The sequence below is a fragment of the Filicampus tigris genome, chromosome 21 (genome assembly GCF_054856515.1).
Source record: "Filicampus tigris isolate MCC_2025a chromosome 21, RoL_Ftig_1.0, whole genome shotgun sequence".
Taxonomy (NCBI): domain Eukaryota; kingdom Metazoa; phylum Chordata; class Actinopteri; order Syngnathiformes; family Syngnathidae; genus Filicampus; species Filicampus tigris.
In genome coordinates, this window is record NC_141237.1 from 12291961 (window position 1) to 12317561 (window position 25601).

General features: G+C 40.1%; 2 protein-coding genes across 4 annotated transcripts; one reads left to right on the plus strand and one right to left on the minus strand.

Moving 5' to 3' along the window:
* Positions 1-43: 43 nt before the first annotated feature.
* nup58 (nucleoporin 58) lies at positions 44-13835 on the minus strand. Of its 3 annotated transcripts, XM_086020851.1 has the most exons (14): positions 13362-13835; positions 12938-13095; positions 12509-12544; positions 11862-12125; positions 11598-11766; positions 10334-10399; positions 9841-10015; positions 9563-9642; positions 9354-9472; positions 9187-9269; positions 8329-8530; positions 2438-2521; positions 1917-2015; positions 44-1088 (listed from the first exon to the last, which is right to left on the minus strand). In XM_086020851.1, the coding sequence occupies exons 1-14, from the start codon at positions 13439-13441 to the stop codon at positions 919-921; spliced, it is 1785 nt and encodes a 594-aa protein (XP_085876977.1). In that variant the 5' UTR covers positions 13442-13835; the 3' UTR covers positions 44-918. The 3 variants fall into 3 exon arrangements, with proteins under 3 accessions (XP_085876977.1, XP_085876978.1, XP_085876979.1); XM_086020852.1 differs by lacking the exon at positions 2438-2521; XM_086020853.1 differs by lacking the exons at positions 1917-2015; positions 2438-2521 and having other exon boundaries at positions 13362-13834.
* A 77-nt stretch (positions 13836-13912) lies between these two features.
* mtmr6 (myotubularin related protein 6) lies at positions 13913-24989 on the plus strand. Its single transcript, XM_086020850.1, has 15 exons — positions 13913-14287; positions 16668-16799; positions 17699-17861; positions 18819-18976; positions 19233-19361; positions 19488-19622; positions 19923-20055; positions 20141-20250; positions 21843-21968; positions 22048-22097; positions 22446-22539; positions 22642-22748; positions 23026-23160; positions 23263-23389; positions 24349-24989. Exons 1-15 carry the CDS (start codon positions 14264-14266, stop codon positions 24703-24705), a joined length of 1980 nt encoding a protein of 659 aa, XP_085876976.1. The 5' UTR covers positions 13913-14263; the 3' UTR covers positions 24706-24989.
* The last annotated feature ends 612 nt before the right edge of the window (positions 24990-25601 follow it).

A 25601-nucleotide genomic window follows, 5' to 3' on the forward strand; every position in this document is an offset into this window, starting at 1 on the left:
CTTGCAAATATTTATTGAAGTGATACCACAAACAGGCAAAACATATGAAAAGTTTTTTATTATCAAACAACTTTTTGAAAACAGTCATACAGATAGTGATTTGAAAATAAAACTACAACAACCAGTCATCATGTACTTTGACATTGACAAAAAAAAGATCCTCAACAGAGAAAATCCATTTCAATTGTACACATGCACACTCGCAGTCATAGGACAAAAGTTTAGCATAAGAACTCTGACAGCGCATCTCTTAACATTTTAATTATCTTGAGATACACAGCACATTTCTCATTTAACTGAAATTATAAATTGGTATGCCTAAGCAAAAAAAAAAAGTTATCAAGATTGACTATCAGGATGCTTTTCGCTTTTTATCTGTTTACCTGTTATTACAAAAATAAAAGTATGCCTAGCTTGACTCTGAAGTGGCCAACTATTAAGGCTCTTTCTAGTAAACTTAACTCAAATCTCTGGACGGAACCTTGGCCAAAGTCGGCAACGCTTGAAGAGAATTGGCCAAACTCAGAACGCCGAGGCCAACCTTCCCAAAAACAATGTGGTACAAGTTCATAATTAACATTTTGTTAAATGTCTAACATGGATTTGGTCCTAGTTCATAAATGATGCTTTATAATAACAATGATGTAGTTATTGTGTCTATATATTGATTCCAAATGTGTAGCACATTTGGTACCAGGCAGACCCATTTGACAGAGGATCATAGTTAAAATATAATGGAATGGAAGGAGGCAGTGGACAATAAAGGATAGGAAATCCCAGATCACTTCCCAGTGCGAAAACACCTCTAAAGTTTGTCCAGTGCTTGTATACTTTTTGGGGGAAATCAGACTAAAAAAGCTACAAAGCCCAAACTTGACAACCGCAAAATCACAAGCTTCGTTGGGTCTTGTCTTGCTTCTATCTTTTGCCCCGTTTATTACCGGCAGGGGGCTTCTTGAGCTGCAGGAGAGGCGCCCCTGTACCGAAGCCAGCAGCAGGCGGGTTTGACACACCAAAGGTCAGTCCGGCCGAAGGGTTGATGCCAGGGTTGCTGAAGTTAAAGCCTGAGGTGTTGGTACCACCAAAACCTGGAAGAAGCAAATAGGAAATGGAAAGAGTTAAGGACAACAACAAAAAGGCTTGTGATTTCATTGTACCCTGCAGATTGAAGACTTCCTGTGCCGGATTCAGAAAAGCAGCCCTTGAACATAACCAAGCCTCCTCCATGTTTCACAGCAAGTACACTTTTGTCAAGTTATTTTGGTGACCATTGTGGGCTTTTCTTTAGCAGCATCGTATGTTGTATATATGTTGTAACTAGGTCTTACAGTTTTAGTAGATTGTACAATTGTGCTCATTTTACCAGTATCAAAATGACATTTCTATAAGTCAGTCTGAATAAATGCTTCATGCCAACAAGGCATTTGTGGTCAGGTTTTAACTTTGAATATGTGAGGTAAGGCGTAATTTAGAGCGGAGACCACAAATGGAAAAAAAATACGCCATCTTCATTGAGGAATTTAGTGCAATCCAGAAACAATTCTGAATTGTTAATCAAGGCACAGCTGCTAGCCATACATAATCATAGGTTAGTTTTTCTAGTTTAACAGATGGCAATGAGCTGTAAACAAATTCTTGTTTTGCAGTGGTAAGAGATTAGTTCAATTAAATGAAGTAGTGTTCAGTCAGCTATCTGCGGATAAACTTTTCATTTGCATTTCAAGATCATTGCATCACTTAATCCAAAATTCAAGCCTTTTTTGAACAATTCAATATAATGATTTTAAATGTTAAGCACTCACAATGACCCAGAATTTAAAAAAAAACAAAAAACATGACATCCTCAATAAAAACACACACAACGTGCGTCCTTCATGCTAGCGAATCATGCGTGAGGAGTCACAGTCCACATGTACCTGCACTCAGACTGCCTCCTGTGGGCTTAGTGGTGGTGGCGAAGGCAAAAGAAGAACCCCCAGGCCCCACCCCACCAAATCCTGGCCCCGCACCAAAACCTGTGGGAGAGTGAGACAACGGCAGTCAGTCAAACCCTGGAGCACAGCTTTGACTTGGGTGAGCCTGCGCAAGGTAGCGTGGACTGCACTGAAAGCACACAGGCATGGCAAAGCAAAGGCCAAAGGGAGCAAAAGGGAAATTAACAGACTCCACTTGGTGTGCGTTCAGACCACTTTCCATTTTAGGTTACTCTTTTTCTTTTATTCAAATATATCTATAGTATGGGGCATGCTTTTAAAATAGTGGACAATCCAAAGCTACATAAAAACAGAGGAGCAGCTTTCTGCTGGTGTGAACGCACATACGCCATAACACGAAGGCAAAAGTGATAAGCCGAGCTCAGACTCAACACTCACTGCTACCTCTCAGTCGCTATCAAACTTGGGGAGGGGGGGAGGAAAAAAAAAAGCTTAGGCAATACCTCCCAAAGTGGTCGAGCCCAAACTAGTGCCCACTGCTGTGGCAAAGGGGTTGCCAAACCCTCCTCCCAGTGGTGCCTGGTTCCCTGTGGCACACGAAGAGATTCTTTATTCCTTTAAAAGCTTCCTTTGACAGGGCCTCTTCCCCTACTTACCAGACTGATAATACAATATAGTCTAACCATAAATCAACGCTCCTCTTATGTTAATTTAATAAGTGGATTTTAAGGGTACAGTTTGTATGATTTATGTATACACAGTGGGACCCCCAAAGTTGAACTTAAACCGTAACACTGGTTGACGGAGTAATTTCAAAACAATGCTGCCCATTGGTTATGTAAAGTAAATTTGTTCTCCATAATGAAACCTTTATTGTACTAAAAGTGGGAAATCAACACCAACATATTTTTTTCCGAGAATATGTTGCCAGCAGGCCCACTAGTAGAAGCACGGCATTCTGATAAATATTGCGCTTGTGGAATATGAGTTAAGTAGCAAAATCCACCCGTTTTTAGCCATCTCAGAGGGCGGCCATTTTGTCATTTCTGTCAACTGAAAATGACATCACAACTCCCCAGGGTTGGCTGGCTCAGCTTCAGAAAACAGGTCAGCCGTGATTGGTCGTTACCTGAGCCCTGAGTAGTTGTGATGTCATTTTCAGTCGACAAAAGTGACAAAATGGCCACCCCCAGAGATGGCTAAAAGCGAGTGGATTAACTCTTATTCCAAAAACGCAATATTTATCGGAATGCCTTGTTTCTACTAGTGGGCTTGCATAGAACATATTCTTGAAAAAAATATGTATGGGTTGACTTCCTATTAAAAGGTGATTTTTAAGTAACATTCCTTAATGAGAAATACATCGCTATAAAACAAAACTAAAAATGACTCAACTTTTCAAGACGCCCTGCATGTATGTACAAATAGACAGTAAACAAATGTGCTGCTTCGCAAGCCTCTCTGGCAATTTACATTAGACATTATGCTTCTAGCAAATTCATTTGCATGTAATTGATACATTACTGTATTGCTCATATGCTGAGAAGGTTATCATACTTTCTCTCTTTGATTTCACCGTTATCCCTACTGTGGTGGCATCACATGAAAAAATAAGTCAATAAAAAAAAAAGCCAGAGAAAAAGTCAACCCTTTCCTTTAGAAATTCCGCGAGGTTAAGTTGGAGGTCTTGCCTCTAATTACACAACTCACTCTTTGATTTTTGCAGCACAATCTTTCCCAAATTGTCTGACTTCTGGGACTTTCAACTTTGGAAGTTCCACTGAAGTTTAAAGTTGTTAAAGTAATCACAATACAGCTAAGTGGAAAAAAAAAATGTGGCTAGTTCTTTCACTCCAAAACTTGTCTTTGTTTCTCTCTATGCCATCAAAATATAACAAATTAGCTTCATCTGAAAATAAACAAGGACAACCATTTCTTTGTTTAAAAAATGTTTTATTGTCAATTTAATATGCAACTCAATTTACAGGAACAAACAAACAAGTTTAGAACATAACTGGTAGTAGTAGGTTACTAGCTGCTACTGCATTTGACAAGTTTCCAAAGAGTCAAGATTTCAGAGTGAATGAACTAGCTTCTGTTAATAAAAAAAAAATAAAAAAAAAAGCATCACACTGTTATTGAATATAATGTAGTTTAAAAAGGCACACCATATCATATATATTAAATACACTGTATTAACAGGCATTGGTTATACATGTTTAAATACAAGTCAAAGCACTGAAGCGTTAGATAAGACACAAAGATTTGGCATTTGAGGGCTGTCAGTCACTGTAAACTTCTAAAAAAAAAAAACACTAGTCTGCGACAAGTTAGAGTAGGTATATAGTTACGGGTTATCTAACCAGCAGTTTAAACCACTGAATAGATTGATCGTTACCAGTGTTCTCTTACACGTCATCTTGCCTACCTTGTGAGTAATTCATGCACATTCGTCCGTCTTAAAACGTGTCAACGGTTTTTGTCAATTGACTCGGGCCTCTAAGAAGCCATGTAGAGGAGAAGGGAAGTTAAAAAAAAACAAAAAAAGACCACAAATATAAGAATAGAAACAGTCTGAAACAGCCAGAGACAGACGTACTGTACTCTAATTAGCGACGACTGACTTCAAGTACTAAACAGTGTTACCACTAATACAACCAGTGTAATTGTCAAGCCAAGTACAGGTGTGGAAGACATGTTAAAAAGATACCTATCATTAAAAATAATACTAAAGAAGTTTGTGTCAGGACAGAACTTAATTCAAACTCAAACGCCTCTGAATGCCAACTACCAGTACTTGATCATAACAAGAACATTAATTCCAAGCTTCCAAAACTTTTAAAACACTTATTTGAGGAGAATGTAAAAATGATCCTGGAACGGAACTGACCATTTCTATTGAATTATTACTGAACATGAAGTTTCAATAGTTCACCACCATGACTTCTCTCAATTTCAAACAAGTAACGGTAGAACAACACTGTTTCACAATTGAGCCAAGCAAACAGTTTTCACTTGTAGTCCTGAGTCATTTGGCACATTTGACTTTTAAAGTAGTATCAAAAATGCAAAGAAGCTTTGGGCCAGCACCATGTAGCATCACACAGTTTAAACAACAATCTGAACGTCAACAACTGTTGTTGGTTGCCCATGATGCCACCTCACATCATGTAAACCAGAGTCAATAAATACTGAATACTCCTCAAGTCCAAAGAAAGTCTATTAAATGACAGAGTCGAATATGACAACTCATGTTGCATTCTAGAAAACTGTCAAGTTGCTACTTGCAAACTTGGGCCAACTACTGCACATGTGTACCGACTTCAGAGATGTGGATCCCCGATATCACAACAATGGCATCTCACTCACACACTCACACACACACACAAACACACACCCTGCAAAGGGCATAAAAGGCTTGGCACTTCTTTGTCTCTTACACAGAAATCAAGCAAAAGGCGGGATACACTCGGGGGCATAAATATTGGCACATGAACACAATTTGAAATGAAATGAACGAGAGGTACTTTCGTTGCACACTTTCAGCTTTAATTTGAGGGTATTTTACATCCGAAACAGGTGAATGGTGTGTAGAACTTACAACTGTTTTGCCTTCCACTTTTTAAAGGAACCAAAGTAATGCGACAAATTAAAGTTCTTGCTTGTTGGGGAATTTTCCTTTGAGTTTTGTCTTCAGCACATGAAAGGCATACTCAATGGAGTTTGGGTCAGGTAATTGAATTGGTCATTGCGTAACATTCCTTTTCTTTGCCTTAAAAGTCTTTGGTTGCTTTCACAGTATGATTCGTCATAAAGCACCATTCAATGAGTTAGGCTCAGAGTATAAGCGGAGCTTGCCTAAAACACTTCAGAATTCACCCTGCTTCTGTCAGCAGTCACACACACACCACACAATTGCCTTGTATTTATTTATGGATGATGTGACTGCTGACAAAATCAGGATGAAGTCCAAAGTTTATCAAGGAATATTATCTGCTCTCATTAAGCTAAACTCATTGGATGGCGTTTCACATTGCAGATGGACAATGACCGGAAGCAGAGAAAGAAAACAACCAGAGTTCTTTTCTTTTTTTTCAGGTAAAGAATGCCCAGGTCACTCACCTGACCTGAAACTAACTGAGCATGCATTTCACTTGCTGAAGACAAAAATGAAGGAAAAATGCACCAAAAACAAGCAGGACCTGAAGAAAATTGCAGGAGAGGCCTGGCACAGCATCACCGGGGATGAAATTCAGTGTCTGGTGATGTCTATGCGTTCCCAACTTCAGGCTGTGATTGACTAGCATATGAAGAATATGCAACCAAGAACTAAAAAAAAAAAAAAAAAGTGAAAGTTTGATTTATGATTGTTAACTCGTTCCATTACCTTTGGTCCCTTAAAAAGTGACAGACACAAAGACTGATTTGGATGTAAATGCCTGAAAGTCTGCTGTTAAAGCACATCTTGACAGGACAGGATGACTAAATTATTTCATGGCGCACTAGTGGGGGACCGGCATGAGTTATTGAAATATTGAAATAACAAAATATTGAAATAATTATTTTATTTTGTGCCATCCCTATGCCTCCATAGAAAAGCAGCATGACAGTAATAAAGAAATAAGCTCCAATATTTCACGTCTGAGCAACGCAGAGCTGCAAAGTCCCGAAAAAGGTACGTCAATGTTCACATTGAAATCACCCCGATGAAGAGTGATGTTCTAACAGTTTGATTGTGGTTCAAGTAAATTTTTCACTGGAATATGTAAGCTTTGTCTGCAAAGATTTCAAAACGACAAGCACATTTGCTCAAGTGTCTGACCAATGAAGAAAGACTGCTGCTGCCTTCAAAAACCCTCCCCCGAAGTGCAATATTGCTCTAAAATCTTCACCTTGATTCTTCACTAAAAGTTTTATTCACAATAAAGACGAATAAATGTACACTAGAGTGCCCTGATGTCACATTAAATAAAAAGTGGATTCACTTGTGAAGTTGTGCTATGAAGTGCTCAGCTGGTGGAACAATACTGCAATGTGCATATAAATATGATATACTGTAATTGTGTATTAGATTAGTATTGGGTTCTTTGTGCGCACATCTGAGTACAACAAATACCTGCTAGTACTGTATTTACTACCAGTAAAATGTGTATGCTGGCCATCGTTATTGGTTTGAATAATACAATGTACCATGAGAGTGTTTTTAATAATTTAGCGGGAAATGGAATGACTGACATGACCCTAATCAACAGACCTTGCTTGTTTTATACAGTACATCAGAATTAGTGTTTAGAAGTATCACAAAAGGTTTTTCTTTTTGTTTTTTTTAAAGAGACACCTGTTAGGCCAGACCCTGTACAACAGAAGAGACATGCTTCAGAACCACCATACACCTGTATGGCATTATGAAAAAAAGATCCTACATCTTCCTATGAAAAACAATCAAGAGCTTTTTGAAAATCAGTCTTATGTTTAGTAACAACACAGACTAAGCGGGAAAATTAAACTAAAGCAGCTGCCACAATGTACAGTTTATGTCCATATTCACTCGTTTTTGTTAGTCAACAAGCCAAATACTGTACCTAAATCACACAGCAAATCTTCATAGTAGTAATAATACTGATTGGGTGGGCTCAATTAAAGCATAGAATAAAGTGAGGTTGTCAGTTCAATATTTATATGCCTGGCCATTTGTGTGACATGCCAATTATTGTTAGTGGTGCTCCAATCGATCGGCCACCGATCACGATCGGACGATTTTCGTTGAAAAGTATGTGATCCGCATATGCCCATCAATGCCAATCACCAAAAAAAAATACTAATTATACATCATTTGTAAACATCTGCTCAAAGCACTGCACTGTCAATTAGAAATGATTTTTTTGCGTAAAAGGGATGATTATTAAAATAATGATTAAAATAATTGAGCAGTGAGTGAGCCGCTCTAAAATTTTAAAATGTGCAGCAAAACCAGAGTGAATGATCGAAATCGGCAGCATAAAACCCAGATTGGAGCACCCTCGATTATTAATTTGGCTTTGTCAACGTCACATCAGCTCCCAGTGAACCCATCAATAATATATCCTCTCTGCTATTGTACAGTAAGGCGCATTAGATAAATTAAATTAATCCAGCCCACAAAGAAGCGTCTGAGATGTGACAGTAAGGCAGAAAACTATTTCCAGTCAGGAGAAACAGTTTTTTTTCCTCTTTCCCTTTTTTCTAGGTACTTCCTACACATATGCAAGCAAATAGCTCTGCAACCAGGATTTTATTTCTTTCACTTTTCCTCTTTTCTTCCTACACCAATATTAAGTATATATTAATTAAATTAATGTTCTTTCCAACCTTCCAACCTAGGTGAGAACATTCTAAAACTTGTAGGCAGTCAGACCTGGAGTTGGCTGCTGTTGCTGGGTCAGTGTGGCTGCCATGGCCACCGCTGCAGCATTTGGAACACTTGAGAATGGGGCCGGACCGGTGGTAACGCGCGGCGTGCTCTGCCACTTCCTGTTCGACGCCCGTTTGGACTCAAAGACGTCGGTTGAGTCCTCCAAAAAGGCCCGGCGGTAGGAGAGGTACTGGTGCTTCAAGATCTAAAATACAAGACAAAAGAAAAATGGCAGCCATTGTTATTGTTGACACAACTTAAATACGGTGGTACTTCAAAAGTTCAAACCACAATCATGTGCGTGATGTCACATGACACTTCAGCAAATCTTATGAGACTTCTGCTCGGTCAGCATCGATAGGTTCACAATTACACAAGGGTGTTTTACTTTTTCTTCAGCTTTTTTCTTTGTGGCACCATCACAGAAGAGTACCAGTGATGGCAGAGAAGTGTGATGATTATCACAGACCTAGAAAAAACTTCTTGTACAACAGGAAAGCTTCTAGTAGCTCAGTAAAATATAGTGAGTCCAATTCACTAAACTACCAATTCTCAAAGTGTAGTACTTAGCACCACTAATGGGAAGAAAGCTCCCTCTAGCTGGATGTGGGGGGGGAAAAATAAATGACAATTAAGCGCATCCTTGATTAAATTTTATGATGGCCAAGAAAGAATGAAAATACTTTGAAAATAAAACAATTTTGAATTCAACAAAAGGGTGAACACAAAATGTTTGACTTTTTGGGAATCTGAACAAGCATTTGAAAGAATACCTCTGATCAGATAATTTCTTGTATTTATCATATGCCTGCATAAAAACACTTTGGGGTGAATCAGTCATTTCATAGAATTTGTGCTGACCTTTACATTCTCATGGACAGACTGGAGCTGGGCAGCCTGGGCAACAAACGTCTGGTACAATTTCTGCATGGCCATGGTTAGGTCTGGAAACAAGATTTAAAAAAAAAAAAGGTTAGAGAATAAAAAAATAACAGACGATGCAATTTGCAAGTTTTAAGACTTCTGACCCTGAGGCGTGATGTGAGAGCCATTACTCTGTGTGGTCAGGTGGTTCTCCAGCTCTTCAATCTGCTGCCGGTATTGCTGCAGTTGAACCTCAAACTGCTCTATCAGGCAGCGGAAATAACTAAAATAAATAAATAAATAAATGTTTAGGTTTTTTTTAGGGGTGGGGTCCATGAATGAGAGCTAAAGGAGGTTTTGATATGTTACTTACTCTGAAGGAGCAGTGTTTTCATGCTGAAGTCCAGGTGGCGTCTTTTGCGTATGAAGTGCTATGTCAGCATTTTTCAGCTCCTTAATTGAGAAAGGAGGGTGAACAGAAAAGGTTTAAATTTTCTAGATTCAGGTCAAGGATTGGCACTTGAAATTTCAGCACAAGAGAGATACTTTTAGTATATTTGATAGCAGCCTAAAATGTACCTTGTTGTATTGGTTGAATGAGTACTAGTAATAAGTGCATCTGAGATCAAATGTAAAAGTCCCTGTAGCTACCTGCGCAGTCTCCAGCTTTAGCTTGTCAATGGCAAGAGCCTGACGCTGCAGGCCGCTGGCACTAACAGACAGGAGCTGCTTGAGAGTCTTGATGTCATCCTGGACTTTGGATATTGCCTTCGACGTCATCCTGCTGATGTCCTCCTGAACCTGTTTCTGCTCTTTGACAAACTTTCTGGAGAGGGAAAAAAAAACAATTGAAACATAATGAATATATGTTGATGAAGAAATGATACAAACGTGGACAAAAATTGTTGGTACCTCTTTATTAAAGAAATAAAAACCCACAATTGTCATTATTTCAAGATTAGACTGATTGACACAATTGGGGCATTTGCATGTGGCCATTATGGTTTTTTTTGTTTTCATTTACAGCAGGTAACAACACATTTGTCCACAACTATATGATGGTTTAACAGTTGACTAAACTCCAGTGTTCACTGTCCATGACGAATTGCAAAGCACAGTGGATGCAATTATTATTTCTACTTACTGGAAATTCTCAACATCTTGACAAATGACTGGAGGCAGGTTCTCATCCTTTAAAGCTTTACTGTCCCTTCGAGGAGGAGAACGACAAATTAAGTGTTCGTTATGACAAAGAAATAGGTGCAAATTAACTGAATACATTGCAGTGCACCCTGAGGTAGAGAGTAAACCCCTCACATTTTTGTAAATATTTCTTGAAAAAAAAATAAATAAATGAAAAAAAAAAAAAGAGTACACCTAAGTGAAAATTTCCAATTAAAAATATTCCTTTCCCAGTGTGTTATGGCACGTTAGCCTCACAGTGACTGCATTTACAAGAAGTCAATATTCGTTTACAAGCAGTCAATATTCGTGTTACGGTCAAAATTATGATTTCTAAAACGATTGAAATGGCGACACACAGACGTCGTGACACAAATAGACGTCATTTCCGCTTGTTACTTGCTACTGTCAATTAAAAAAAAAAACATATTCATGTCACGCACCACAGGAATAAAGCAGTCAGTTTCCTCCGTGTTCCAAAAGTGTGCCACTACATTGCGCCTCTGAGTTTCGCCATGATTGTTTACCTCTCCGTTTGTGTATTTCCGGCGAGTTGCGCGCCAGACAATACGGATTTATACCCACGTATATATGTGTGTATATACAGAGTGTCATTTTTGCCATAGAGACAGAAAATACTGTGAAAACACCACAAAGCGATCATTGTATTCAAGTGAGGCTCGCTATGGCGAGGATGACGTGCACACAAGCCCTTTCTGTACCACGAAGACCAAGCTTCCTTGCGGTTGAGCATGCGCAGAGTGTCCGGTGTAATCTGAATATTCCGACGTATGCATGCGCATATAACCGGTTTTGAAAGGGAGGAACAAAGGCATGATATTTGGAATTTTAAAAACTTGAATAAGGGCATACTCTGGTTATTATGCGCATTTACATGCTTTTTAAAACTCGAATGCTGCCAATATTCGTGTTTTAAAAGGTTTATTGGCTGCATGCAACCGTAGCCAATGTCTCAGGTGTGAATGGGAAGCTGGTGCTTTAAATGTGCCATTAGTGTTACACTCCCTTACTGGTTACTCAAAGCTTGATATGACACCTCATGACAAGCAGGTCTGAGGATCTTAAAAAAACAAGAACTGCATCACTAAATCAGTGGTTCTTAACCTGGGGGTATTCTCAGGGGTACAGTAAGTCAGTCTCAGGGGTTTGTCAAAGGTCAAGGCACACAATGCTGCAAAGTGTTATTTTGTCAGTGTTGCACTTACTGGGCATTGGCTCCAGATGAGGTGTCACTCTTCTTCTCAGAGGAGGCACTGAAGTCAACCCCACCCAAGCCAATACTGGGAGCAGGGGCTGCCGTCGCTGCTGTTGAAGTGCTTAATAAAGATCCTAATGTTAGCCCCCCTCCTCCTCCAAGAGTGGTCTGACCCAAGCCTGTAATATACAGTGAAAAGGCGGCCTGATGTAACATTATGAATCACATTTAGGTTTTGTCACATTGTATGTTTGCTAACTTGTAGCCACCGTACTGGAAAAGAGACCCCCGCCCAGCGAAGGAACCGTTGGGACAGCTGCCGTGGTTGTCGTGCTGCCGAGGCCGAGCGCGAAGCCTGTCGCCCCGGGCTGCTGTGGCGCCGTTGACGTCAGGACAGAGCCAAATGTTAAAGCGGGCCCGCTCGGGACAGACGCGGAGCTGGTGGTAGCAGCGGTGAGGGAGAACGGTGCAGCTGAGCCAGTGGGTTTGTTGAAGGCTAGGCTGAAGCCGGTTGAGGCTGTTGTAGAAGCTGGGGCCCCTAGACACAAGTCAAAGTTACAATTTGTAAGTAGAAAAAGGGAGCCAGACACAGCAACTACTCACTGGCAAAATTGAGAAGATCCAACCATTATAAATCAACAAGAAAGGCTTTGCGGGCTGCCTCACATTTTGCCGGCAGACTTTTACATATCAGTGGACTGGATCTCGTCAGTGATATGGCAAAAGGGAACCCGTGATGACACAGTCGCAAAACTCAGGCTCTGCCCCCAGTCACCATGGTAACAACACCATACTCGGCAAGACAAGACAGTTGGGGTGCAAAGTGTTCTATAATTCTTGATCCTTGGGGTATTTTAACTCCAAGCAATTAAGACACCTGAAGATTGTTTTAAATGATAAAATTTTAAAACACATGCTCACCTAATGTCAGTCCAGCAGTGGGAGCAGCTGCAGTACCTGAAATCAAGAAATGACAGATTGATCGATACTTTATTTATCCACAACCTTTTTTTAATCATTCGGTCTTCGTTGGGAATTTGATTTAATAGAGATATAAAATCCGGTGCCATTATTAAAGGAGAAATGTGCATCACAACGACAGTTATCACCCCGTACTACAAAGCAACTCACCAGTGTGAGATACACCGTTTCCAGTTCCCAGAATACAAATTACACACAATGTTGTCAATGAGTGTAATGTCAATGGTAAGTGTGAGGTTTATGCAAGACCAAACCATCCTTTGGAACAAAATAAAAGGAATGCCTAAATATAATGAAGAGACCAATGTGCAGCTCAAACAATACCCATTTCTCAACTAAGAAGTGAGGAGCTTCAGTGATGTGACTTACCTGCAGCAGGCGTGTTGAATGAAAACCCTCCAGGAGGTTTCTGACCAAAGAGACTTCCTCCTAGACCAAGGGAAGGGGTGCTGCTGGTGGTCGTGGCAGGGGTGGCAGCACTCAATGCATTACCAAACGAGAAGCCACCAGTACTGGCCGCAGGTGCACTTAAAGCAATGGCAAAGTGGGACAAGCTCTTGAGTTATCAGCTGACGATTCATTACATATTTTACCAACAGGGGGTTTACGTTGTCAGGACAAATTCTAATATTAGATCAAGTCAAAGGCTAATGACGCACAACGACGTCTCACTCGTAAAAGTCTCTCGTGATATTGGTCATTGATATTCGATAAGGACGCTGAAACAAGTGCGGGAGAATGCTGTCTACTTACGCTATGCTAATGTTAGCTAAGTCGCATTCGTTTCAATTACCTGGTTGCTGTTCCAAATGAAAATCCCCCTCCAGCGTTGGTGGAACCGAGTGTTCCCGTCCCGAAGTTAAATCCAGACATTTTCGTTTACGCATTAAACACCTTCAAGTCCTACTCTTGTGTACTTTTGCCACATTAGCAGAGCAGCAGAGACCAACACAGCATCGCAGATATTCCCGCAAGTTAGCTTCGCAGAAATGCCCGCGTGTGGGCCACAGGCGTATTATTTTAACTTAAAATATGTTTTTAAATACACCATGACTCTCAAACAACGCCACTGTAGTACAGTTGTTTACACTATATGTCTCTGCCAAGTGTATCCCGTTTAGCTATCGAAAAGTGACAACTATCTAAGGACAAAATCCACGCATGGTGTCGATTTTCCTATTCCCCGCCTGCTGCTAACCGAATGCTATTGCATTTCGGGTAGAATTGTGGTCAACTACATTACCCAGCATGCCGTTTCCTAGTCGCGTGACGTGTCGTACAAGCTTGCGATGTAGGCGTAATTAGTGTAAGAGTTAAATTTCGAAATAATATTGAAGCCATATGTAGCGACAAAATGCAGGTCACATTGCGGTCAGATTTTACGTCCAATGTCTTAAATTAATTTAACTATCATCATTAATTTGATGTGGGCGTTTATTTTTCTTTAACTTCGGTTGGGAGTTCCGCTTGAGCTCTTCTTTTGAAAACACGCAGCTTTGGCATAGGCGTGATTGTCCAGCGCTTTACGCGGATGCAGGAGTAAAGTAATTGACAATAAACACACTGAATGCATTTGACGTCGTGCTCCCTTTTTGAGTAGCACATTTTTAAATACGATTTTATCAATGATAGAGGCATATTTTGAAGGCGTTGCGTGAACTCTGAAGTCGCTGACAGCTGTTACGATCCGGAGACATGGAACATATCCGAACCCCGAAGGTAGCTAACATTTTCTAGCTAATTGCAGTGGATGGAACGCAAGACAGTAGCTCGGCCTCACACTGGGGTGATCTGCGAAAACAAAAGGCGTTGTGTTTCATTTCATAAACTGCTTTCGCAATGCGTGTGATGTGGCATTAATGTAAGTGCATCCATGCAGGTGTCGCTAGCTTGCTCGTTTTAGACGTGACAGGCAGCTGAGCTGTTTTGTTTCACCTTGCACCACTTAATCTGTGCTCTTTCAACTGTCACACCCTCATGATATTGATCGATTTAACGAGGCTGTCAATACAAACTGAATTAAGAATTGCATAGGAAGACGATGTAGTTCTGCAGTGACCAAGTTTCTGCATCACTTATATGAAGGTTTAAATGTTCCCTTTAAGGCCTCGCAGTGTCAAGTATATTATATCTATGCCTGGTACATTAGAGACCCCCCCCCCCAAAAAAAAAGCACTGGCACAAAATTGGATTGTTAAAATCAGTCACCACAGGCTAAATCACCAACGGAAGATTAAGATGAATGCTAGAGATTGAGAAGAGACCAAGTGGCCCTGTTCATGGTTAAAAGGCATTTGTGTGACTGCAAAATATGTGCTGCTGGATATAATTAATATTTTGTAATAATCATATTATCACTCCCCGATTACCGCTGCATTATGTAAATCACATGCATTGGAAAAACAATTAGTATAGTTGTTTTGAAGAAGAAGAATTGAGGCCATTACTTCCCAACACTTAAATGCTGAGCTACTGACTTCCTGTATTGAGCATATCTGCTCTCATCACTGTTGAGACAAGGACAGGGAAAAGGAAACTGAGGGAGAATGTCTGAGTCACTAAGAATTGCTGCCATGATAAATCTACAATTTTGTACAATTTGCCGTGAGAGCAGGCAAAAGAACAACAAGCTTTTTGCCACACAGAGCAGCTTGCCTTAAACTGTCCTTTTTAAAGTAGAATAGAATATCATGGTTGTGTGTGCACTTGTGCATATAAAAGCATGTTTAGATACATCGAACTAGGGAATCACAACTGCTTCCCTGCATAAAAAAAAATGTGACATGGGTGAATATTTAACTCAGTTCTACATGAACTGATTTGCTTGGTGACATTCAGTCAGGAGTTGCATAGCATCGTGGGAAGAATATGTCACAATTCTTGTCATTGCTCTTAATTCAGCAAAAGAAAAACACAACGTGTCTAATTTTTTTCATTTTTATCCCCAAAAATTACTTTACTCAGATTTTTGGGAGGTATACAAAAACAAATAAGCAAGGGGATACCATGTAGTTAGGATTCATTAAGTGAATGAAACAGGTAGGTCTATTTCTGCCTTTATAAGTATAGTGTACTGTATATCTCTTTTCATTGGTCTTTTTGGAAGAGTGAGAAATGTAAGGGAGAGCCAATATCTTCCACTTTAAACTTTTTCATTTACATTGGAAAAAAACAAGCATCCATACATACACAGTATGTGCTCATTAGGGTCACAGATGACCCTGTCCCAGCTGACTTTGGGCTGAAAGTGCAGTATCAACCTGAACTGGTCGCCAGTCAATCGCAGAGCATATATAGACAAACAACCATTCAAACTCAAATTCACACTTTTCAGAGTAGGGGTTACCGACCTTTTTGAAAATGAGTACAACTTTCAGGACTACCAATTTGTTTACACTTCTGAAAAAAAACGTGTTCAAATTACCTTTAATAATGTTAATATAGATGGATGGATATTCATCCTGGTACCTGTGGGCACCATGTTGGTGACACCTGTTTTAAAAAAAAAGATATATGAAATGTTATTTTGTATGTCTAGTTGTTTATAAATAACATTAGGTCAATGATTAATGCGAAAAATATTGACAAAAACATCAGTCACATGCAAGATGTGCAATTGTAATTAACATGATTGATTTTTCGAAAAATTAGAATCTCTTTGTTCAAATCTCAGCTCTGGTCTTCCTGTTTGCATGTTTTCCCCGTGCTTGCATGGGCTTTTTAAGGGTGCTTTGGGTTCCTCCCACGTTAAAAAAACATACATGTTGGGTTTTTTTTGTATTGAATTGTTTATGTGCCCTGCAAAGTCAACTCGGATAGGCTCCAGCTCACCAGTAAACTTGCTGGGAAATGGATGGATGAGGATGTATTGTGTATCCTCAGCCTGTTTTTAGTTGTGGTAGTGGATGGTGAGCACCAGGTGGTCAGGATTAAATGGCACTCCAGCTGGCATCATGCTGCACAAAATCACTCTTAAAGGGTTTTCCTTCAAGGTGTCGGCAAAAATACTCACAGCACGATATCACCCCCAAATGGTGTGTTTGTTTATGTATGTCCTGATTGTTTGTGTTTGTGTGTGCGCACTCGTACGTGCCTGCAGGTGGAGCAGGTGCGCCTGTTGGATCGCTTCAGCAACAAATCCACCAGCGGCACACTGTACCTCACAGCAACGCACCTCATCTTTGTGGAGAGCAGCTCCAACAACTCAACGTCTAGCGGACAAGAGGTTTGGGTGAGTGGATCCTGAGCTTTTGGATTTTCAAGGCATCTGAATTGTCACCTTTTTGGACTAAAATTGTCCAATTTTGTTTCCGATTTACTTTTTCTGTTGGTTATTGTATTGTGTTTTAATTTATTGCTTTCTCTTATATTATTGCTCTTTTGTTATTGTAATGTAAAGTGCTTTGTTACTGCTGTAGCTGTTATGAAATGTGCTATATAAATAAAGATGAATTGTATTGTATTTTTAAATACAACCTAGGCATATTTTTATAGCATTTACGGCACTTAATTTTAACTTTCTTTAAACGCATTTTTAAAACAATACAAACACAAGCATGCATAATATATTAAAAGAGAGCAAGAACAAAGGATAACACGAGGTACAAACAGTGTCATTTTTTTTTGTAAACTAACAAATGTGTCTCACGTTAAACCTCAAAAATCATATCCAAAGATGTTCATTATAAAATTAAGCTTTCTGTAGGCGTAAAATAAGATAATAAGAATTGAAGGGGATTGACATTCAGGAATCTTCAGGAAAAACTAAGGTGAGTTTAATTATTGCACTCTTTTCAATTTTCTTTTGTCAAATTTAGTGTCAAATTAAATAGTGTGTCACCATCTGGGGGTCGACAGTGGAACTATATCCGAAATAAACAGGCGGCAGAACAAAACACAGTTAGGAGTTATACAAAAAAATATCCGCCAAATAGCATGACCGCCACCCCAAAACCGGTGAGGAAGAGGGTTTTACTGTATCATTCACTATATGTGACCCTCGAGCACGAAACTGAAGTCGCACCGTTGTGTTTTGAAGTTTCAAAAGCACCCTTGAGTGATATTTGTGATTTTTGACTTTATACAATATGTACAGTACAGGTGTTTATCGAGCGCCATTCCTCTCTGCAGATTTTGCACCACCACATCGCATCCGTGGAGAAGCTCTCGCTCACCACCTCGGGCTGCCCACTGGTCATACAGTGTCGTAACTTCAGAGTGGTTCACTTTGTGGTGCAGAGAGAACGTGACTGCCACGATGTCTACAGCTCGCTTTTGCGCCTTTTGCGGCCCGGTGGGTTTCACTCGGTCCGCCCTATCTATGTGTTCCACCTTCTCTTAGCCATGCTCATCTACAGACGCTTATGTATAGAAGGGATTCTTTACAGTTTGATTAAGAAACACAGTTTACAATCACCCATCAGTATGATACAGTGCAGTTCTACATCACCGCAAACTGCAGCCACTATAACAACGTAATTTTGGAATGGTACAGCCGGAGCGCTCAATCACACAATATTTCACTAATATTGTCAACATCTTATTGTACGGATTTATTTATTTATTTAAAGAAAAAAAAAAAAAATAAGAATTTGACTCCCCTGCTGCCGATTTAAATAAATAATATAAAAAAATGTGCAATTCAGCGCCCTCAAATTGACATAATGGCAGATTTTTTTTCCCAGTATTAAAACAAAAATGTAAATTTTATTTTTTGCAGATTGGGGCAACCCCGAAACATTCTTTGTGAAAAATGTTGTCAAAACCCCTTTTTTTTTTTTTCTAAACAAAACACTGTCTATATCCACCTTAATTACATCTGGCAAATATTGCAATGTATTAGGTTGTTGTTACAGTACATTTGCATTTATCGAATCACTGTTATCTTGCCAACAATGACATAAGAAAATGGCAAAAGACCTTTAAGTTGTGTTTGAGGTAGTCTTGGAAAATATTCACCATTTTAATAGACTTAACCCCAAATCCTTCATGTTCTGACCATTCTGAGGAAGTACAATATTTTGCACACCATTCTAAAATCATCCTGGTAACTTTGAGAATAACATAGTATGGAACATTCTACTTATCATCCGTCATATAATATTCTGTTAAATTAGAATGTTTGATATGTCGATATTGAAAAAGAGTGAACTTGTCTTTTGCCTCTTTGTCATTTCAAAACAAAAAACAGCTTAACTGTACTTGATGTATTGTAGGTATCTGTGTTGCCGATTTCCTTCCTTGTGTGCAGAATCGTACGAGGAGCTCTATGCGTTCTCCTACAATCCCAAACAGAATGACCAGCAGCGAGAGGAAGGGTGGCAACTCATTGACTTAGGGGCAGAGTTTGAGAGGATGGGTGTTCCCTGCGACCAATGGCAACTCACCGACGTCAACAGAGACTACAAGGTCCATGATGTTCTGGTCCCAAAAAAAAATCTGACGTGGAATACACTGATGCAACTGTTTTATAATAGTTAATAGCTAAGTACTTTTTCTGCGATTTGAACACCAGGGAAAAATACCACTCAGGGTGTTATGCATTTGGTCCAAAAGGGGGCGTTAAAGCTTCAGCTTAACAGTAACTCTCAAAAGAAGTGTTCTAGTCCAAAATGAGATCAAAGCCGCTTTTCCCCCTAGCTACATTGTTTGCTTTTCTTCTCAGATTTGTGAGACATATCCACGTGACCTGTACGTCCCCATCACGGCCAGTAAGCCCATTATTGTGGGCAGTTCCAAGTTCAGGAGCAAAGGACGCTTTCCAGTGCTTACTTACTTCTACCAAGAGAAGAAGGTACATCATTCATCACAATGGTTTTGAGCTTCATGCTACGTTTGTTAGCTTTGGCGTGGTCAATTTAATTAGTGTTTGATTGATATCTAATTAATTCAAGTGGTTGTATTATGCCCATCATGACAGGCGGCAGTTTGTCGGTGCAGTCAGCCTCTCTCTGGCTTCAGTGCACGCTGCTTAGAAGATGAGAGCATGCTGCAGGCCATCAGCAAGGCCAACCACAACAGCCGATTTGTTTACGTCATGGACACGAGGCCAAAAGTAAGAGCATACCATATGTCATACCATATAGAAACTTGGGGGTGGCTATTTTTTAAGCCCCAAGTCTACAGAAGGGTGTGCAAACTATGACAAGTGTATTTTCACTGAAGGAGACAGCACTTCATCACTAAGTAGCCAAATTGCACTTGAGCTCAATTAGTGTGTGGATCTGTGAAAATAATGCACGCAGTAGTACATATCACCAAACATAAATTCCCCACATACTATTGTGTCACAGTGGGGCGTTTACTTTTAATTTCATACTACTGCCTCTTCATCTTACGACTGACTATCTTGCAGCTGAATGCGCTCGCCAACCGAGCGGCGGGCAAAGGCTACGAGAATGAGGACAACTACTCCAACATTCGCTTCCAGTTTGTGGGCATCGAGAACATCCACGTGATGAGGGCCAGCCTGCAAAAGCTGCTGGAAGGTCAAACACCACCGCTTTAAACATTCAGAGTTGATTTGTTCTTCTGCCGACATTAACTTTAGCCATTTTGTTTGTGATCCTTTAGTGATTGGAGCTCGGTCCCTCTCCATGAGTGACTACCTGGTCGGACTGGAGAGCTGCGGCTGGTTGAGGCATATCAAGGCTGTTGTGGATGCAGCCATCTTCCTGGCGAAGGTAAAAGTTGGGGTTTTTTATTTTATTTTATTTGTCATTGCTTAGCAGCACAATGTCATTAAAAGCTAAACCTTAAAAATGCCATACAAAAAAACAAAACGCACAATAAACAATGACAATGACCAGCCAGTGGCAACATACGGTTGGTTGTTTGTTTGTTTGTTGAAGTATGGGTACAAAATGAATGAAATGTGAGTTTGTAGGTATGTAAAGGAAAACATGAGGCACTGACTACAATTACATTAGCAGAGGTGGGCATTTTACTAAAGTTTGCCAGTCCGTCAGCAGCCTGGGGACCCGTCCGTCATCTGTCAATCCGTCTATTTTTCAAGCTGAACCTTTTTAGAGGTTGGCAAACAACTTTTGGAGCATTACTACCACCTTCTGAAATGGAGTGTAGGGGGCGTCAAAATACCGTTTCACAATCTCTTAACCTCACTCTTTCCAAAAATAGAAATAGAAATGTAAAACTTAACTCACAAGAACCTCTGTGTAAAACTGTCTTTGTATTCAAAGCAATTTTATTACTTAGTCAGCCTGAGAAGCTGATTATTTTCTCTTTGGTGCATACCGCCACCTGCTGTAAATATACAGTCAATGCAGTCTAGATCGTGTTTCCATCTCTTGTCAGCAAAACGGGCGTCCGTCAATAATGGACTGTGAGGTCGTTTCTGACTTCATCATTTTAGTAATGATTACACAGATGGATGAAAATCCACTTCCGTTTGTGCTTAGCATCTTTTTTTTTTTTTTTTTTTCTATTTCCTGTCTATCATCTCACGTCATCAAAACCGGTGTCCGTCAGTGACGGACAGACGGACCGGTCCGTGGGTCAGACATTCCGTCTGTGCATTAGTATCTTTTACTGCCAAACTTGTCGTTTTTTTCTTCAAATTTCTCTACTATTATACGTCAACAACACAGGTCTGTATAATTTGTTATGAAAGCATACATGCTTGTAATGTATCACCGTCCCATAAAAGGCCATATACCTGTATAAGCATATTCCAATAGCTGTTCATTGCATTTCTCATAATTTTTTTATTTTTTTATTTTTAATTCTCATTGACTTTTAAAAAGTTTATTTTTATTGTTTCTATCATTTATTTTTTGGGGGCAAATTTTTGATGTCTTATGAGAAGCCCATGTCTGTAATTTATTTTTCTTTTTTATCTGAAAAACAAAAAAAAAGTTTTTTCTTTGTATTATGGATAATGGGGAGGATTGCAAAATTTGGAAATACTGTACAGTAAACCCCAGCATATTCACAGTTCAGCATTTGCCTACTCGCTGATTTTTTTTTTTTTTTTTTTTGCGGCAACCTCTCTCCCGTTATTTGCTGAACAACTCACCTGTTCGTTATTTTTGTGCTCAGGCAAAGCCGTGTCCATCATGTCTAATATAAAAATATTCCTTTGGCGTCGTCTTGTTGCTAAGAAACGAGATTGACGTGAAGGGAGGAGCTTCATTTAGACAGGCCATAGCCTTGTCTAATAGGAAGTGCTTTGCCAAAATCTTTTTGCATATATATCTTTCCATAATATACAGTGTCTGTCAGTCACTTTTTCATTACCGCATCATCCGACCACCAGGCGGTGACCCGGGAAGGAGCTAGCGTGTTGGTTCATTGTTCCGACGGGTGGGACCGAACAGCGCAGGTCTGCTCCCTGGGGGCTCTGCTCATGGACCCCTACTACCGCACCATCAAGGGTTTCATGGTACCACTCACATTTTTCTTGGATGTTCTTGTTTCCTGATTACCTCATCCTCATCTTGTTTGATAATTTTGTCTTTTAGGTGCTGATAGAGAAAGACTGGATCTCCTTTGGCCACAAGTTTGCAGATAGGTAAGCCGTGCGCTACAGGAGGTATTGTGAGTTTTATTGCTGATCGATTTCTTCAAAGTACGGGTAGTGGAGGGGTGGACATTATTTACACTGACTTTATTCTACCCTAGTGAATTTGTATTGTTCCACACTCAAACTGTCTGCATTATGAATCTGTTATCAACTGCACGGACAATGTTTACTTTGAAATGACTTTTATTTCATGTTTTAACTTCTTAACTGTGTAAAGAGAAGTCAACCATTGTAAAAGTAAACGAAAAGTGAAAATACTCTGTACCTAAATCTGGGAGGCATTCTCATTGTTGATGATTAATGATTAGTAACTTTAACGTAAATTGTAACTTTTAGGTGTGACCAATTGGATGGAGACCCAAAGGAAGTGTCTCCTATCTTTACTCAGTTCCTGGAGTGTGTCTGGCAGCTATCCGAGCAGTTCCCACAGGTGTGTAGGTATTTTATTTGGATGTATGTGTTCTGCATGCAAGACACTGTTTCTGTGACATTCCATCCACATCTCACTTGCAAGTTTTTTTTTTTTCTCTAGGCATTTGAATTCAGCGAGTGGTTCCTGCTGCAGATCCACGAGCACGTCCACTCGTGTCAGTATGGAAACTTTCTTGGCAACAACCAGAGGCAGAGAGAAGAGCTGCAGTGAGTCCACAATGCAGAACCAATGTTCTTAGAATTTCTCATTACACCTACAAAATGTTGCACAGAATATACAAAATTAAAACCCTCTGACCATTACAATATGATAGATGTGGTTTGTTTAAACCTCCTAGCATGTTTTGAAGTGTTTCGTGGTAGTGCAAATATTGATCTTGAAAAATACATTGTAGTTCATCATAATGAGTGTTTTTATGTGGTGCTATAAAAACAGTGTATGAGAACTTGAACGTAACTCTCGACTTGTGTTTTCGTGTCCCAGGCTAAGAGAACGAACTCATTCATTATGGGCGTATCTAATGAGCGAAAAACAGAACTACTTGAATCCATTCTACAGCCCCGCGTACGCTGAAACGCACCCTGTACTGGAACCCTCCACTTTGCCCTACCATTTCAAGTGTGTACCACCTTTTTGTGCACTTTTCTCTGCCACGCTACCTGCAGTCTGATTTTTTTTTTTTTTTTTTTTTTAACGTGTCGGTATGTGTGTGCGTGCAAGGTTTTGGAGAAACATGTACCACCAGTTTGATCGCTCCATGCACCCACGGCAGTCCATCCTGAAGACCATTCTCACTGGGAGGGAGAATAGTCGCAAGGCAGAGAGCAAGCTCCAAGCACTGGAGAGTGTAAGTGAACACACACTTGAATGAAAGTGATTCTGATTGCAGCTATAACACCAAACTCAACTCAAAACAAGAAATGACTTTGGTCCATATACAGTAGTATAGCCCCTGTTGCTCTATACAGTAGATCTTTAAAATGTGATATGCCAAATATAGTTCATTTATCCTGGCTTTAGATCAAATGAATGTGAGAAATGATTACCAAAAAATCCAATGATGAAGATATGTTTTATGACACTGGTTGAATTCCTGTTTGTTGTATTTTCAAATTATTTCTCACTAACGGGCACTGTAAAGTGAATTCTAGGCTCAAATTCAAAAAGTTAACGATTCAGTAAAATAACTTCCCAAGTAAAATTATTCACCATTTAATGAGGAAGTCAACCCCTCAAAATTATTTGCAATAATATGTTCTATGCGCCTTTACTTGTATAAACATGGCATTCTGATTAATATTGTGTTTGTGGAATATGAGTTAAGCAGCAAAATCCACCCATTTTTAGCCATTTCAGGGGGCGGCCATTTTGTCACTTTTGTAGACTGAAAATTACATCACAGTTGCTCAGGGCTCAGTCACTGTGACTGGTTGGCCCTGAGCAACCGTGATGTTTTTAAGTCCAGAGCAAGTGGCGCAAAATGGCTCCCCCCTGAGATGGACAAAAACGGATGGATTTTACTGCTTGACTCATATTCCACAAACACAATATTAATCACAGAATGCCACGTTTTGACTAGTGGGCCTCCAGAGAACATTTTTCTAGACATTTTGGGGGGTTGGCTTCCTCTTTAAAAACACCTGACAGACAATGGCAGAGAGATTGTGTTTGCATAGTGATACTGTCACCTTGCTTTGTCTTGTTGGACTTTTAAAGCATATCTTACCCGAAAAACTTAAAATTGGAACAATTGACTATGGAGGATCCATAATATTAATTCTTCCATCCGCTTCTTTTTGCATGTAGCGGCTCCACCAGCTCGGTGTGTCGCCAGTCGTGACCGCCAACCTCCCTGTGGCGCCCCCGTCCAGGGATCACCGCTCACTCGACAAACCCCTCCCACCTCGCCCCGACTCCCTCATTTTGGGGGCGCCCGTCAATCACAAGGAGGCCCGTCGGCAGCAGGAGGAAGACGAGCACGAGGAGGTCGGCGAGGAGGCCACCGAGAGGCCAGACACCGAACGGACAGTAGAGGGTAGCAGTGGCTCCGAGAGTCGCAAGCAGAGCTACGGCGAGCTGGAAGGGACGTACAATAGCGATGTGGCTAAAGAGGAGCCGTCTGTCGTGAGTCTGGAGTTTGGAGTGGCACGCATGACCTGCTGAGAAACAACGGAAGCATTGTGAGGAAAGGACAGGCGCAATCTAACAGTTTACTGAAAAGTGTGCGGAGAGGCTCTTGTTCTTGATGTGATTATGTGCTGATTACAAAATGGTCCTAAATGGGCCATACTCGATGTCTGTATAGTCTAAAGCTCTATGGAAAGCCTGATTATCACGTCATATATTGCAGCTATAGAAATGCATTTGCTTTTCTTTTTTTTAAATGAATGTTGGGACACACTATCGAGAAATAATTAAGAGAATAAATTCATCCACAGTAAAATATTGAGTTTGCTCTCTTTTTTTGCTTAGTTGTGTGTGACTGTATGCTTGATTTAAAAAAATAAAAATCAGGTTAAATGCATGAATGCGTGCTGCCCTGATATTTGATGACGAATGTCACGTTAACCAGATTAAGAAAATAATCCTTTTTTTTTTTTTTTTGGAAAGCAAGTGCTTTCATCCCCACTGAGGGCTTGCAGCCAGTGTAATCTTAGATCAAATTGGAAATAACACCAAACCAGAAAATTTGGCCCTCTCTTCCTGGTGGCTGAGGATAAGCCAACTGTGGCTCAAAGACCTTGAAGAGGCTCAGCTGTCAACAGTTGCCACCATTGATCCTATTTTACATCTCACATTGATCAGATAAGCGGACTCGCTAATGTGCATTGATCCTAAAATCCCATTGGCGTTCTCTCCTGTCTGCCACGACAATAGCTTGTGATGGGTGAACCTGATTGGTGGTCACTGTTGCATATAATCCAGAAGTGCACATACACACGGCTTCACATCAGCCTTTCTGATCGTCAAACGAGTTGAGTACTCTATATAGTTGAATGGAAAAAAGTAAAAAAAAAAGGAAACTTTCCAGAATTTATGTAAAATTCAATTGCTCCAGG

What these genes read in the sequence shown, in the direction of transcription:
- mtmr6 (XM_086020850.1), top strand. Translation starts at nt 14,264, where the DNA reads ATGGAACATATCCGAACCCCGAAG. An exon ending in CAGCCATCTTCCTGGCGAAG is followed by an intron (nt 20,251 to 21,842) that starts GTAAAAGTTGGG and finishes TCCGACCACCAG; the next exon opens with GCGGTGACCCGGGAAGGAGC. An exon ending in TATCCGAGCAGTTCCCACAG is followed by an intron (nt 22,540 to 22,641) that starts GTGTGTAGGTAT and finishes TTTTTTCTCTAG; the next exon opens with GCATTTGAATTCAGCGAGTG.
- nup58 (XM_086020851.1), bottom strand. Translation starts at nt 13,441, where the DNA reads ATGTCTGGATTTAACTTCGGGACGGGAACACTCGGTTCCACCAACGCT. An exon ending in CAAGATGTTGAGAATTTCCA is followed by an intron (nt 10,016 to 10,333) that starts GTAAGTAGAAAT and finishes TTCCCTCTCCAG; the next exon opens with AAAGTTTGTCAAAGAGCAGA. An exon ending in CTGTCCATGAGAATGTAAAG is followed by an intron (nt 8,531 to 9,186) that starts GTCAGCACAAAT and finishes CTTGTATTTTAG; the next exon opens with ATCTTGAAGCACCAGTACCT.